A 15,980-nucleotide genomic window follows, 5' to 3' on the forward strand; every position below is an offset into this window, starting at 1 on the left:
AAGCATCAGCTACTGATACACAGAGCCCAGGGGGAAGAGGAGGCAGGAGAGGAGGAGGAGGAGAGGGATAGGGAAGGGAGGCAGGAGAAACAGGAAGTGCACAGACAGAGACAGAGAAGGGGAATGAGGACAGATGACAAAAAGTAGCAAAGGAATAAGTGAAGGAAAAAGAGAAGAAATGGTAAAGGTGATGAAATAATGAAAGTGTAAAAAGAAAAGTAGCAGCAACATGAGATGGTAACATGAGTGATACAAGTTGATGGTTAACGTGAGGAGATGAGGAGGAGATGAGGAGGAGATGAGGTTACAGGTCAAAGGGTGATGGAGAGGGGAGGAGGGGGCTAGTCGGGGGAGTGGTCAGTAGTTCAAAAAGGCACACACACAGTTCTGGCCATAAAAAAGTTATCCGTCGCACCGCTGTAAAATCTTGCCCACCCTGCCCAGCCAAAATCAATCAAAAACATTCATCAAATGTCAAAACATGCTTTCTATTTTATCATCCAAGATACATCTTCCATGCCATAAATAATGGAACTCACTGGACTGCCGTCTTGTAGTGTTAGGAGACAACACTGCATCTAGGCTCCTTACAGCATCAAGGCATTTTGACAGGGTAACGTTTTTAAGGCCACTACTGTTGTACCCACACATATCTGAATGAAACCACGTTAGTAGTCAGTAGTCACACATGCAAGTGAGAGGACAATGGTAGTTGGTTAACTTTCAGTAGCACACTAGATAACAAAACATCACATCCCACCACAGACAACACACTCATCTGACTGGATATCACAAGTCTGAATTCAAGTGTGTGAGTACCTGTGTCAGAGATGAAGGCGTGTAGCTGTATATTGTCGTCATGGCAGGAATTCGAAAGGTCATCCAGAGACTGTAAACAGTGGAGAGAAACAACCAATAAGAACCAGAGATACTGCCAATCTCTGGACTAACATCCAATCAACACCTGTGATACTGTTAATCCCTGTACTAACAGCCAATCAACAGCAGCGACACTGCTACTTCGACCGCAGTAAAAGTCAACCATTTCCTAACAGTTGTTAAATCTTAACTCTATAGCAGGGTAGCGAACACCACTAGAGGTCCAATAACACCGGTTCTAACAGACAGTACCGTGACTAGGGCTGTATTTAATGACTGCACTGAGCGCTGGTGTGTCTCAGGGACTTACTAGATTAATGCTTCCTGTTGGAGAACCGTTGAACGATTCTGTAGAGTAAGAGAGAGAAATAGTTTGAGATATAGGACAACAGTTTCTCTTCAAAGTCATGGGGAATGGGTTAGGCCAGGGGTGTGAAACTCATTCCACGGAGGGCCGTGTGTCCTGTTGGTTTTGTTATTTATTTTCAATAGGTGTCCAACTAAGACCTAGACAACCAGGTGAGGGGAGTTCCTAACTAATCAATTACCTTCATTGGTAAAACAGGGGAGAAGCAAAAACCTGCAGACACTCGGCCCTCCTCTCACCCCTGGGTTAGGGTTAAGCTATGCTTACAATGCACAGACAGACCGTACTAACCTCCATCTCCGTCATCTGATCCTCTATAAGAGGGTTCTTTCAGCATGTCCAGTTCAGCTAACATCCTGATGTAGAGGGGACTCTGTCTGAACGACGGGTAGTACCTCTCATCACGAAGCATCATGTCATACACCTGCAACACACACACCAGAACACATGGGAATACTTTATTTGGATCCACAACGAAGCATTGAGTACAAAGGTCTCAAATATGCTTGCTAGCTGTTACAGTCTCCGACAATTGATAACGTTTTTAATCAGACTAACAAAAACACACTTTTCTCTGGATGTCGTCGAATATCTCTGGCGTGGGGTCGCCTTCCTTTTGTAGCTTCTCTCTCAGTTTGACTACAGACACCTCATCTACCTGCACCCTGGGGGACGCCTGGAGAGAGAGAGGGGAAGAGGGAGAAAGGGAGAGCGAGAGAGAGAGAGAAAAAGAAAGGTGGACAAAAGTTTAAGAAAATGTGTGGGTTTGAGCGCGTGTTGCGAAAGTGTATGTGTATGTTGTGAAAGCGTGTGTGTTACCTTATCAGACAGGTACTGTTCATAGACCCCTAGTGCTGCAGCCTTCAGCAGTCCTTTAGTGGAACCTCCCTTCTTTCCATCCTTCTGCCATCCCTCCATCACCTCTAGTTGTTGCTGGGCTGTTACTCTGTAGCCCTCTACTGTCAGCCAGAAGAACAGCTCTGCCTGGGCTCCAGCCGCCTGCATGTAGTCTACAGGAGAGGGTAGAGGTCAAAGGTCAGAGGTAAGGGGTGAGGATGTTCCTCTGTAGCCCTCCACTGTCAGGCACACACATGCCTTCACACACACACACACACACACAGTTTGTTTGCTGTTGTATGTGGTTTTTCCAGTGTCTTCTGTCTGTGTTGTCCGTTTTGTCTTAGATAGTTTTTTCCCCCAACCCACGTCCCCACCGGAGACCATTTGACTCTTGCCAGGCAGTCATTGTAAATAAGAATTTGTTCTTAATTGACTTGCCTGGTTGGACACTGTGTTAACAAACCTCCAAACGAGCTTCAATGCCACACAACACTCCTTCCATGGCCTCCAACTGCTCTTAAACGCTAGTAAAACTAAATGCATGCTCTTCAACTGATCGCTGCCCGCACCCGCCCATCCGCCTAGCATCACTACTCTGGACGTTCTGACTTGGAATATGTGGACAACTACAAATACCTAGGTGTCTGGCTAGACTGTAAACTCTCCTTCCAGACTCATATTAAGCATCTCTAATCCAAAATTTAATCTAGAATCGGCTTCCTATTTCGCAACAAAGCCTGCTTCACTAATGCTGCCAAACATACCCTAGTAAAACTGACTATCCTACCGATCCTTGAATTCGGCGATGTCATTTACAAAATAGCCTCCAACACTCTACTCGGCAAATTGGACGCAGTCTATCACAGTGCCATCTGTTTTGTCACCAAAGCCCCATAGACTACCCACCACTGCGACCTGTATGCTCTCGTTGGCTGGCCCTCGCTACATATTCGTCGCCAAACCAACTGGCTCCAGGTCATCTATAAGTCTTTGCTAGGTAAGGCCCCGCCTTATCTCAGCTCACTGGTCACCATAACAACACCCACCCCGTAGCACGCGCTCCAGCAGGTATATCTCACTGGTCATCCCCAAAGCCAACACCTACTTTGGCCGCCTTTCCTTCCAGTTCTCTGCCGCCAATGACTGGAACGAATTGCAAAAATCGCTGGAGTCATATCTCCCTCACTAACTTCAAGCATCAGCTGTCAGAGCAGCTTACCGATCGTTGCAGCTGTACACAGCCCATCTGTAAATAGCTCATCCAACCAACTACCTACCTCATCCCTATATTTGTTTTTGTTTTCTGCTCTTTTGCACACCAGTATTTCTACTTGCACATCCTCATCTGCACGTCTATCACTCCAGTGTTAATTGCTAAATTGTAATTACTTCGCCACTATGGCCTATTTATTGCCTTACCTCCTTACTTCACAGACTGTATTACAGATTTTCTACTGTGTTATTGACTGTATGTTTGTTTATTCCATGTGTAACTCTGTGTTGTTGTTTGTGTCGCACTGCTTTGCTTTATCTTGGCCAGGTCGCAGTTGTAAATGACAACTTGCTCTCAACTGGCCTACCTTGTTAAATAAAGGTGAAATAAAACAAATAAAGGTTAAATAAAATATAAAAACAACTCGGCTTGCATGACAGTGTTGTGTGTGTGGTACAGTACTAACCCATAAAGAACTGCAAGGCGATGTTGTGAACGAGGATGTGTTCCAGCGGTATGATGCACAGCTTGCCGAAATTAGCTGCTAGTTTTAGAGTATCTACTTCCTACAGCAGAAATAGAGAGATGTAGATAAGGAGAGATAGAAAGCGTGAGAACGAGAGAGAAAGAGGTTTAGTAAGTGTGTGTTTAACTCATTTTCACTGATCATCAAACTCTCCATAATAGCCCATGTCTGACCTTCCCTGACTGTAGTCTCTGTATCCTGGTCTCACAGACCTTCTTCACAAACAACAGACTGTTGATCTGATTCTTTATAACATTGATATCTGAGAGAGGGAGAGAAAGAGGGAAGGAATGGGATGGAGGGAGGGAGAGGGAGATGAGAGGAGAGTGGAATGAGAGATTAATATATATTTTTGAGGGATTGTATGTATAAACTCAGCAACAACAAAAAAATGTCCTCTCACTGTCAACTGTGTTTATTTTCAGTAAACTTAACATGTGTAGATATTTGTACGAACATAAGATTCAACAACTGAGACAAACTGAACAAGGTCCACAGACATGTGACTAACAGAAATGGAATAATGTGTCCCTGAACAAGGAGGGAGGGGGGTCAAAATCAGAAGTAACAGTCAGTATCTGGTGTGGCCACCAGCTGCATTAAGTACTGCAGTGCATATCCTCCTCATGGACTGCACCAGATTTGCCAGTTCTTGCTGTGAGATGTTACCCCACTCTTCCACCAAGGTACCTGCAAGTTCCCGGACATTTCTGGGGGGGAATGGCCCTAGCCCTCACGATCGGAGGGTGAGGGGATTGAGATCCGGGCTCTTCGCTGGCCATGGCAGAACATTGACATTCCTGTCTTGCAGGAAATCACGCACAGAACGAGCAGTATGGCTGGTGGCATTGTCATGCTGGAGGGTCATGTCAGGATGAGCCTGCAGGAAGGGTACCACATGAGGAAGGAGGATGTCTTCCCTGTAACACACAGCGTTGAGATTGCCTGCAATAACAACAAGCTCAGTCCGATGATGCTGTGACACACCGCCCCAGACCCATGATCCTCCTCCAAATCGATCCCGCTCCAGAGTACAGGCCTTGTTGTAACGCTCATTCCTTCAACGATAAACGTAAATCCGACCATCACCCCTGGTGAAAACAAAAATGTGACTCGTCAGTGAAGAGCACTTTTTTCCAGTCCTGTCTGGTCCAGCGATGGTGGGTTTGTGCCCAAAGGCGACGTTGTTGCCAACGACGTTGTTGCCAATGATGTCTGGTGAGGACCTGCCTTACAAGCCCTCAGTCCAGCCTCTCTCAGCCTATTTCGGACGGTCTGAGCACTGATGGAGGGCAGTTGTTGTTACCATCCTGTACCTGTCCCGCAGGTGTGATGTTCGGATGTACCGATCCTGTGCAGGTGTTGTTACACGTGGTCTGCCACTGCGAGGACGATCAGCTGTCCGTCCTGTCTCCCTGTAGAGCTGTCTTAGGCGTCTCACAGTACGGACATTGCAATTTATTGCCCTGGCCACATCTGCAGTCCTCTATTGCTATGGTGACCAGTCCTCCTTGCAGCATGCTTAAGGCACGTTCACGCAGATGAGCAGGGACCCTGGGCGTTTTTCAGAGTTTACTTTATTTTTACCTTTAAAAGTTTCAGAGTTCATTTTATTTTTACCTTTACTTAAGAACAAATTTGTATTTTCAATGACGGCCTAGGGGCAGAACGACGGGGATTCGAACTCGCAACCTTTCGGTTACTAGTCCACTGCTCTAATCACTAGGCTACCCTGCCACCCCAGTAGAAAGGCCTCTTTAGTGTCCTAAGATTTCATAACTGACCTTAATTGCCTACCGTCTGTAAGCTGTTAGTGTCTTAACGACCGTTCCACAGGTGCATGTTCATTAATTGTTTATGGTTCATTGAACAAGCATGGGAAACAGTGTTTAAACCTTTTACAATGAAGATCTGTGAAGTTATTTTGATTTTTACGAATTATCTTTGAAAGACAGGGTCCTGAAAAAAGGGACATTTCTTTTTTTGCTGAGTTTACTTCATGGTAAAAGTGTGGTGTCATGCATGTCTGTGTGCGTGTGTGTACCGTCTCCTGCGGTATCCAGTGATCGTAGGTACTGTAGTTCCTCCAGGGCCTTGTCTTTAACAGCCTCCAGCTCAGACACTTTGTCTGTCAGCTTCAAGATGTTCATAAATGCCTCGTAGTTACAGCTAGAGTCCCGGATCTACACACATATACACACACAAACACGCATGCAGGCATACACACGCACTTATGTAACATTTATATCAGTTGTATTGTTGAAAGTTATTGATCTCTACTAACCTTATACAACTGGTTGATCAAGTGGTAATATTGATAATGATATTGATTATCAATGTGATTACTGATACTGACCATCCAGATAACAAACTGGTTGATGTAATCAGGATCACTCAGCTGGTTGACCAGGGGAAGGAGAACACCTCGCGCCAGAATCTCCTGGGACATGGACACAATCAAATTACATCACATAAAATATGACTTTATGCCATTTAGTAGACAGCTTTTATCCACTTACATTCATGCATGCATAGATATTTATGTATGGGTGGCCCCAGCGGGTATCGAACACACAACCCTTGGTGTTGCAAGTGCCATGCTCTACTGACTGAGCCACTCAGGACCACACATCACACTCAATTTCATGTTGGTTTGTGTGTTTCAGTGTGTGTTTGTGTCACAGTGTGAGTGTGTGCTTGTCTTGTGCATGTCTGCTTGAGTGTGTGTGTGTGTGTGTGTGTGTGTAGGGGCGGAAATCCCGGGGGGGGACGGGGGGGACACGACCCCCCCCATCCTGGGAAAAATATGATTTGTCCCCCCCAATATATCACTGAAACATAACTATGTAATTTAAATAATATTAATAATACGCAATGAAAGCAATTGTGCTGATTATAGACACTTAATAGCGCGTTTTTAAGTCTCAAAAGATTGCAACCCCCCCCACCCTTTGCCTCACAATGGTTTGATCCACTGCCAGTTCCTTAGCTTGCTAGGTAACAGAGAGGTCGTATCTACTGTCTGAAAGGCACTCAATGAACGTAACTGACGTGAGGTTAATCCAGTCAATCGCGCACACACACTAGCTGAATATGCAGAGCTAGCGCGCAAATTTTAAACTATTAAGCTAGCTAGTACCTATTCCATTTATGTGGCGTCGCCAAAGATGGAATCAGCATGCAGATGATGTAAGTTAGTGCTTCAAAGTCCCTGTGATAAGGTTAGCGATAAACTGAAATCCAAACTGAACTACACTCTCTTCTACCATGGTCTTAAATATATTTAATGGTCTCGTTGCAAAAGCTAAATTGTCGCAAGTGAACTTTTATTTATTTATTTTATTTCACCTTTATTTAACCCGGGTAGCAAAGATTATAGCAAACACCACTGAAACGGAATTGGTGCTCGCTAGCTTTGCAAATTCAGCTATTGTTGGAAGCCAGCCAATATGAAACAAACTATTAAAATTACAAAAGGTTGCAGCATATGTTGTGTAAATGGTGAACTAATACAGCTGTCAACTCGTCATTTTAATCCGTTTCTCATTTGCTAGCTACCTTTTAGATCGAAGCCCAAATAGAATGATAGAAGATGATAGAAGCCCATCTCCTACTGTAAATAACCTACACACTGTGTGTGTAGCCAGCCAGCCAACCAGGTAGAAAAATGGCAGAAAAATAAAAGACGGACATCAGAGTATTTTTCAGTACACCAAAACGCATAGTAACAACCCTAGTAGCCTAATATCTCAAAGACTAGTTGATAAAATGTTCATAAGAAAGAAATTAAATTCTAATGGAAATGTTTCACAATGATGTCATTAGGCAGAGCAGGCAACAGATGGCACACAGACAGCAGAGTTGGGGACAGATATGCAGGGACAGACTGGCAGAGACAGGGAGTCTCAGGTAAGTTTGTTGAGTCTTTGTTTGGCAACATTATGAAAGGTTCTCAATTTTTTTGACTTGTAAAATAGGAACATAATTGGAAAATGCCATGGATACCCCCACTCTCAACTTAAACTGGTGACTGAACTAAGATTTGTTAAAGGCAATGGTATTGCTGTTGTGATTAGTTGTGTAGTTTTGGGTACCGGTAGTTAGGAGTACGGCAAACACCTTATTTCTTTGGTTCCTCAATATACATTTACCATATTACAATGTAGGCTGTGTTACAGCACTACTTTTGGTGTCCCCCTCAGGAATTGCTCTTGAGAAAATTTCATGTAATTGTCCCCTCCAAAGTTGATATCAGATTTTCACCAATGTGTGTGTGTGTGTGTGTGTGTGTGTGTGTGTGTGTGTGTGTGTGTGTGTGTGTGTGTGTGTGTGTGTGTGTGTGTGTGTGTGTCTCACCCTAAGGAAGTATCTCATGTTCTTGTTGTGGAAGTCTCCAGGAGGTAGTAAAAGGTAGAGCAGCACCTCACACAAGTCCCTTAGGAACCCTGACACAGAGACACACACAGAGACGTCAGTACCTGAATGTCAACATTATGATGTACACCAAGTATACCAAACATTAGGAACACCTTGCTAAGATTGAGTTGCAACCCCCCTTTTGCCCTCAGAACAGCCTCAATTCATCAGGGCATGGACTGTACAAGGTGTAGAAAGCGTTCCACAGGGATGCTGGCCCATGTTGATTCAATGCTTCCCACAGTTGTGTCAAGTTGGCTGGATGTCCTTTGGGTGGTGGACCATTCTTGATACACACGGGAAACGGTTGAGCATGAAAAACAAACCAGTGTGCCTGGCACCTACTACCATACCCCGTTCAAAGGCACTTAAATATTTTGTCCTTCCTTCATCTACACTGATGGAAGTGGAATTAACAGGTAACATCAATAAGGGATCACAGCTTCCACCTGGATTCACCTGGTCAGTCTCATGGAAAGAGCAGGTGTTCTTAATGTTTTGTTCACTCAGTGTGTGTGTGTGTGTGTGTGTGTGTGTGTGTGTGTATATATATATATATATACACATACATACACACACACACACATACACACACACAGGCTCGAAGTTGCTTCAACTTTCTTGTTGAGGTGCAGCGTGTGAACCTTCCTCGCTCTAATGGGAAGTGTGTCTACCTTCTTCATCCTTCAGGGAGGTGCAGACCACGTCTCTGCAGACGTTCCTCTCCATCTCTACCTCCGCCTCAAAGAATGACTCCACCATCTCCTCTGACAAGTCCCCTAGAAACACATCACCACCACCTTCATCATCATCATCATCATCATCATCACCTTCATCAACATCACCACAATCATCATGTCAGAGAGAGGGAGAGTGCATGTCTGTCGGTGTGTGTGTATTCGTACTTTGTTTATTGTCATCCCTGCGCTCCAGTCTGTCCTGGGCCTTTCTGAAGACTCGGAGGTGAGTAGCAAAGTCATCCACCAGTCTGGTGGTGAAATAAGGCTGCCAGTCCACCTCTTTAGACCTGTATTATAATAATAATAACAACACACTAGTTAGAGAGAAGTAAGGAAGAGCAGTAAATCACCAGTAATATAGTAGTAATAGAATGTTACCGTGTAGAGAACTGGACCAGAGCATTCTGGACAGTCTGTCTGATTTCCAGCAGGAAAGACTCATCCTCACTCAGAGTGTAATACCAATACTGAATATAATCTCTCAATGCAAACTGGATGACCTGGAGAGGAGGAAGAGAGAGAGTGTTTGAGTGAGAGAAACTGGCCAGTCATTATTGTAGGTGAGAAGTCCATTTTCATTAAACCCACAGTGGCCATACAGAACACAAGAGGGAGATAAACCATGCAGGACCACACACACACACACACACACACACACACACACACAGTGACGTCTGCAAAGAGACAGTGGGGCTGCTGATCCAGGCAGGTCATGATCTAATTAGGCTACTTAATGACATGTTCTCACTTTATCTGGCTGCTATAGCAACTAACTAGCACTTTAGTGGAGACATTTCAGTCACAGCTATCATTCTCTAGGACTAACAGAGGGAAGACACATACATAAACATCCACTAAGACAGTCAGAAATACAAACACACCCCTTTGCTAAAGAGACATAAATGTCTACATTGAGATAGTTGCAGACTAAAACTGGTGACTTAGCTTCAATCATAGTTGTATAGACAGAACCCAGTAAACAGAAAGTATCTGTGTGTCAGCACTGTGCTCCCTCTCCGTTTGTTTTCATCTGCCCATCCTTCATCCATCTGTTACTTACCTGTTGCAGAGGCTCGTCTATGTAGTTGGAGCCAGTCAGTCTCCTGTCTATCTTTATAGGCTTCTGCTCCAACCTCATCTCATCCAACGTCTGGGGGGAAAGAAAGATGGGGGGGGGGATAAAGAAAGAGATGAAGGGGGAGGGGAGAGGAGAGAGAGTCATTATTTGTTTGCGTGTGTGTTGGTGAGTGTGTGCATGTGTGTGTTTCATACCTTCAGTATACCCGTTTGCGTGGCTGGCAGGTAGGAGTGTTCACACTTCTCTAGATGTCTCTCTGAGTTAGTCTTCCCAAACAACAGAGTGACCGCAAAACCACTGGAGGAGGAGAGAGGGAGAAGAGTGGAAGGGGGGGAGGAGGAGGAGAGGAAGAAGACAGGTAAACCAGATTCATTAGTAATCTCAGTAAAAACCTATTGAAAGCTGGGATACAACCAAGACAGATCATTTCACATAAACATCTATAAATGACTTAACTTCAAACAGGTTTTGCACACTTACCCGCCTACAACGCAGCAGATATAGAAGGCCAGGTAGAAGATAGCGAAGGGTCCGAAAGTGATGAGGAACAGCACCACTCCTAGACCCCCCCATCCCCAAACAGACAGACTGGCCTGGAGGGGGGAGGGAGGGGGTTAACTTCTTATGGATGGTGGCAGTAATGAGTCGCTTGGATGATTGACGAGCCCAGAGTAAACTGCCTCCTACTCACTCCCAGAAACTAAGATATGCATATTATTAGTAGATTTTGATAGAAAACACTCTGAAGTTTCTAAAACTGGTTGAATGATGTCTGTGAGTATAACAGAACTCATATGGCAGGCAAAAACCTGACAAAAAAATCCAACCAGGAAGTGATTTGTAGTTCTATCTAATCCCTGTTCAAACTACAGTGTCTGTGGGGTCATTTTGCACTTCCTAAGGCTTCCATTGGCTGTCAACACCCTTTAGAAACGTCTTTCATGCGTCTCCTGTTACTGGGCAGAGAATAGGAGCTCAGTCTATCAGTGGACTGCCTGGGAGCAGTGAGTTGTTTACTGCGCTGGCACATTGGCGCGCCTCTCCTTTTTCCTCTGTAATGAATACGCTATTGTCCGGTTGGAATATTATCAACGTTTTATTTTAAAAAGACCCTAAGGATTGATTGTAAACATTGTTTGACATGTTTCTACGAATGGTAATGGAACTATTTGACTTTTTGTCTCTTATTTTACGCACACGCGTTATGCCTTTGGATAGTGATCTGTACGCACGAACAAAACGGAGGTATTTGGACATAAATATGGAGTATTTCAAACAAAAATAAAATTTCTTGTGGAAGTAGGAGTCCTGGTAGTGCATTCCGACCAAGATCAGCAAAGGTAAGGGTATATTTATAATACTAATTCTGAGTTTAGTTGACTCCAGAACTTTGCTGGTATCTGTATAGCTTGCTTTGATAGTTGAGCTCTGTACTCAGAATATTGACAAATGTGCTTTCGCCGAAAAGCTATTTTAAAATCTGACACAGCGGTAGCATTAAGGAGTAGTATATCTATAATTCTTTCAATAACTGTTGTAAATTTAATCAACGTTAATTATGAGTATTTTTGTAAATTGATGTGCTCATTCACCGTAAGTTTTGGTGGGAATACATTTTTTGAACATCACGCGCCAATGTAAAATGGGGTTTATGGATATAAATATGAACTTTATCGAACAAAACATACATGTATTTTGTAACATTGAGTCCTGGGAGTGTCATCTGATGAAGATCATCAAAGGTTAGTAATTGATTTTAGCTGACTTTCTGGTTTTTGTGATGCCTCTGCTTGCTTGGAAAATGGCTGTGTGATTTTTCGTGTTTTGGTGCTGTCCTAACATAATCCAATGTTTTGCTTTCGCCGTAAAGCCTTTTTGAAAGCGGACACTGTGGTTAGATTAAGGAGAATCTTATCTTTAAAATGGTGTATAATACTTGTATGTTTGAGAATTTTTATTATGAGATTTTTGTTGTTTTGAATTTGCCGCCGTGCACTTTCACTGGCTGTCGTCATATCGATCCCGCTAACGGGATCAAGCCATAACAGGTTAACGTATAGCAATCACCCAACTAATTTCACATTTGAACTGTGGCGGTCTAAGGCACTGCATCTCAGTGCGAGAGGCGTCACTACAGTCCCTGGTTCAAATTCAGATTATATTACATCCGGCCGTGATTGGGAGTCCCATAGGGCGGCGCACAATTAGCCCAGCGTCATCCAGGTTTGGCCGGGGAAGGCCGTCATTGTAAATAACAATTTGTTAACTGACTTGCCTAGTTAAATAAAGGTTAAATCAAATATAAAACACTACAGAAAGTCAGATCGAGAGAAAGCGAGAGGAAGAGAGTTTCTCATCCTCAGGTTTCCTGTTATTGTCAGAGCAGGAAAAAGATAAACTAACTGCTGACCTCACTGCTAACATCGCTAGCTCTCTCACTGCATCCTAACCTGATCTCACACAGCCTACAAGCCTAATGCTAGCAAGCTAACTGCTAATGCTAGCACTTGCATTGCAATCTGTGACCTAGCTAAGAAGTAAATGCGAATGACATTTCAGTTGAAGGCATTCAGTTTTAAAACTGACTAGGTATCACCCATGTAGACTAGGCTGTTTGACATATACACTGAGTGTACAAAACATTAGGAACACTTTCCTAATATTGAGTTGCACACCCTTCTTTTACCCTCAGAACAGCTTCAATTTGTCAGGGCATAGACTCTACAAGGCATCGAAAGCATTCCACAGTGTAGCTGGCCCAGGAAACTGTTTAGTGTGAAAAACCCAGCAGCGTTGCAGTTCTTGACACAATTAAACCGGTGTAACTGGCACCTACTACCACACCCTGTTCAAAAGGCACTTAAATATTTTGTCTTGCCTATTCACTCTATGAAATGGCACACACACACACAATCCATGTCTCAATTGTCTCAAGGCATAAAAATCCTTCTTTAACCTGTCTCCTCCTCTTCATCTACACTGATTGAAGTGGATTTAACATGTGACATCAATAAGGGATCATAGCTTCCACCTGGATTCACCTGGGCAGTCTGTGTCATGGAAAGAGCAGGTGTTGCTAATGTTTTGTACACTCGGTGTATAATGTCTTCTACGGAGAGAAGTTGTGATTCGCCCAGAAGAATGTACCGCCAACTACATCGAGTCACTATCAGTCAATAATTGTAAGGCTGTCCATTATTTAATGTTTTCCTTCTCTAGGTTTGTCCTGTGTAACTGCAAGCTTCACTTTGGGTGCTGAAATCCGTAGTTTTTGACAAAAGTAGCATTTTACGCAACCTCTTGTTTGTTAGCAGAGGAGGAGGACCCCATCAAAATCAGATGTTTTTGATTTGGCAGGGGAAGAAGAGAACGCTATTTATCAAAAACTATCGATTCAAAACAGACAACTCTATAGCAATCAGGACAAGCACAGGTACACAGTAAGGATTAAAGAATGGATATTTTTTATACTTTTATAAGTATTGAGTTACTGCATGTTTGAAGTTGCCAACTTCCTACTCCATTGGAAAACTGTGGATTAGGTGGCGCAATTTGACAGACTACTACAGATTTCAGCCCCCAAATAAAAGCTTGCAGTTACAGACAAACAGATACAAGGTAAGCATAAAAATATACATTTTTACTAGTATTGGCGGCACACTCTTCTGGGCGCATCACAACTTAAAGGCCCAATGCAGTCAAAAAACATGATTTGCCAGTGTTTTTTAATATGTATATTTCCACACTGAGGTTGGAAGAATACTGTGAAATTGTGACAATTATGATAATGCCCTTTTAGTGTAAGATCTGTTTGAAAAGACCGCCTGAAATTTGAGCCTGTTTTGGTGGGATGGAGTTTTTGGCCTGCCTGGTGACTAGTTAATTTCTCTTGGGTATGGGGCAGTATTTTCACGGCCGGATGAAAAACCTCTCCAAATTTAACTGCCTATTACTCGGGCCCAGAAACTAGAATATGCATATTATTAGTAGATTTGGATAGAAACACTCTGACGTTTCTAAAACTGTTTGAATGACGTCTGAGTATAACAGAACTCAAATGGCAGGCAAAAACCTGAGAAAAATCCAACCAGGAAGTTTAAAAAAAAAACTACAGCCTCAGATTTTCAATGAATTCCCTTTCCAAACTACAGTGACTTAGGGGTCATTTTGCACTTCCTAAGGCTTCCAACTAGATGTCAACAGTCTTTAGAAAGTTGTTTGAGGCTTCTATGGTGAATTTTGAGGGAATAACAGCCGGTTCAAGCAGTGGACTGTCTGAGGTCATGTAGTTACTTCATGCGCATCCACTAGCATTTTTTATTTTTCTTCTGTAATGAATACGCTATTGTCCGGTTGGAATATTGTCGATTATTTATGTTAAAAGCACCCTAAGGATTGATTGTAAACATCTTTTGATATGTTTCTACAAGCGGTAATGGAACTTTTAAGCTTTTCGTCTATTGATTTGCGCTCCCGCATCGTGCCTTTGGAATGGTGTTCTGGACGCGCCAACAAAACGGAGGTATTTGGACATAAATAATGGACTTTATCGAACAAATGAACATTTCTTGTGGAAGTGGGAGTCCTGCGAGTGCATTCCGCCGAGGATCAGCAAAGGTAAGGAAAGATTTAACACTAATTTAGAGTTTTGTTGATGCCAGAACTTGGCGGGTAACTGTATAGCTTGTATTGATGGCTGAACTCTGTACTCAGAATATTGAACAATGTGCTTTCTCCGTAAAGTTATTTAGAAATCTGACACAGCGGTTGCATTAAGAAGTAGTATATCTATAATTCTTTAAATAATTGTTATATATTTTGTCAACGTTTATGATGAGTATTTCTGTAAATTAATGTGCACATTCACCGGAAGTTTTGGGAGGCAAACATTTTCTGAACATCACGCGCCAATGTAAAATGCTGTTTTTGGATATAAATATGAACTTGATCAAACAAAACATACATATTGTGTAACATGATGTCCTATGAGTGTCATCTGATGAAGATCAAAGGTTAGTGCTTAATTTTAGCTGTATTTCTGTTTTTTGTGACGCCTCTCCATGCTAGGAAAATGGCTGTGTGGCTTTTCTTGTTTAGGTGGTGTCCTAACATAATCTAATGTTTTGCTTTCGCTGTAAAGCCTTTTTGAAATCGGACAATGTGGTTGCATTAAGGAGAAGTGTATCTTTAAAATGGTGTAAAATAGTCGTATGTTTCACTGGCTGTTGGGAGTATGTCCCGCAGGTGGGACGGTCACGTCCCACATAGCCAAGAGAGGTTAATAGACCAATAAGAAAAAGAGTTTCAAATCTCTCTGCCAATAACAGCTAGTTCAGTTTTCCCCTCCCCACTCAGACCACTCCCAGACAGACCTAGCAAAATTCTTGCTTGAGAAATTGCTCTTTGCTAAGAAGCTATTTTGTTACTTTTTGACCATTTTAATTTAAAACAATCACTGTAATGTACTTAATTGTTAACCAGAAATGATTTGATATTGAGATAAAAAAAAATAAAAAACGGCTGCATTGGACCTCTGCAGAAGATATGTTGGAGTTAACCTGTTGGGGGCTAGGGGGCAGTATTTGCACGGCTGGATAAAAAACGTACCCGATTTAATCTGGTTATTACTACTGCCCAGAAACTAGAATATGCATATAATTATTGGCTTTGGATAGAAAACACCCTAAAGTTTCTAAAACTGTTTGAATGGTGTCTGTGAGTATAACAGAACTCATATGGCAGGCAAAAACCTGAGAAGATTCCTTACAGGAAGTGGCCTGTCTGACAATTTCTTGGGCTTCTCGACTCTCTTTATTGAAAACTGAGGATCTCTGCTGTAACGTGACACTTCCTACGGCTCCCATAGGCTCTCAGAAGGTGGGAAAAAGCTGAATGATGTCTTTGGAGCCCCTGGCTGAAAA

General features: G+C 42.9%; 1 protein-coding gene across 5 annotated transcripts in view; it reads right to left on the reverse strand.

Moving 5' to 3' along the window:
- The window catches only part of snx13 (sorting nexin 13), a 36,866-nt gene that overhangs the window by 8,049 nt on the left and 12,837 nt on the right, over positions 1-15,980 (reverse strand). For 2 of the 5 annotated variants that reach the window (XM_029732373.1, XM_029732372.1), the window contains exons 2-18: positions 10,540-10,652; positions 10,254-10,356; positions 10,042-10,131; positions 9,360-9,481; positions 9,147-9,268; positions 8,916-9,020; positions 8,182-8,270; positions 6,182-6,265; positions 5,870-6,008; positions 3,999-4,087; positions 3,766-3,865; positions 2,066-2,256; positions 1,815-1,922; positions 1,538-1,670; positions 1,190-1,227; positions 820-889; positions 540-653 (exon numbers count right to left, since the gene is read on the reverse strand). In XM_029732373.1, coding sequence (XP_029588233.1) covers positions 540-653; positions 820-889; positions 1,190-1,227; positions 1,538-1,670; positions 1,815-1,922; positions 2,066-2,256; positions 3,766-3,865; positions 3,999-4,087; positions 5,870-6,008; positions 6,182-6,265; positions 8,182-8,270; positions 8,916-9,020; positions 9,147-9,268; positions 9,360-9,481; positions 10,042-10,131; positions 10,254-10,356; positions 10,540-10,652 — 1,810 coding nt within the window. Of the gene's footprint in view, positions 1-31; positions 437-539; positions 654-819; positions 890-1,189; positions 1,228-1,537; positions 1,671-1,814; positions 1,923-2,065; positions 2,257-3,765; positions 3,866-3,998; positions 4,088-5,869; positions 6,009-6,181; positions 6,266-8,181; positions 8,271-8,915; positions 9,021-9,146; positions 9,269-9,359; positions 9,482-10,041; positions 10,132-10,253; positions 10,357-10,539; positions 10,653-15,980 lie in introns of those variants that run through there. The other 3 variants (XM_029732375.1, XM_029732374.1, XM_029732376.1) reach the window with 2 other exon arrangements.

Source organism: Salmo trutta, chromosome 34 (genome assembly GCF_901001165.1).
Source record: "Salmo trutta chromosome 34, fSalTru1.1, whole genome shotgun sequence".
Lineage (NCBI taxonomy): Eukaryota > Metazoa > Chordata > Actinopteri > Salmoniformes > Salmonidae > Salmo > Salmo trutta.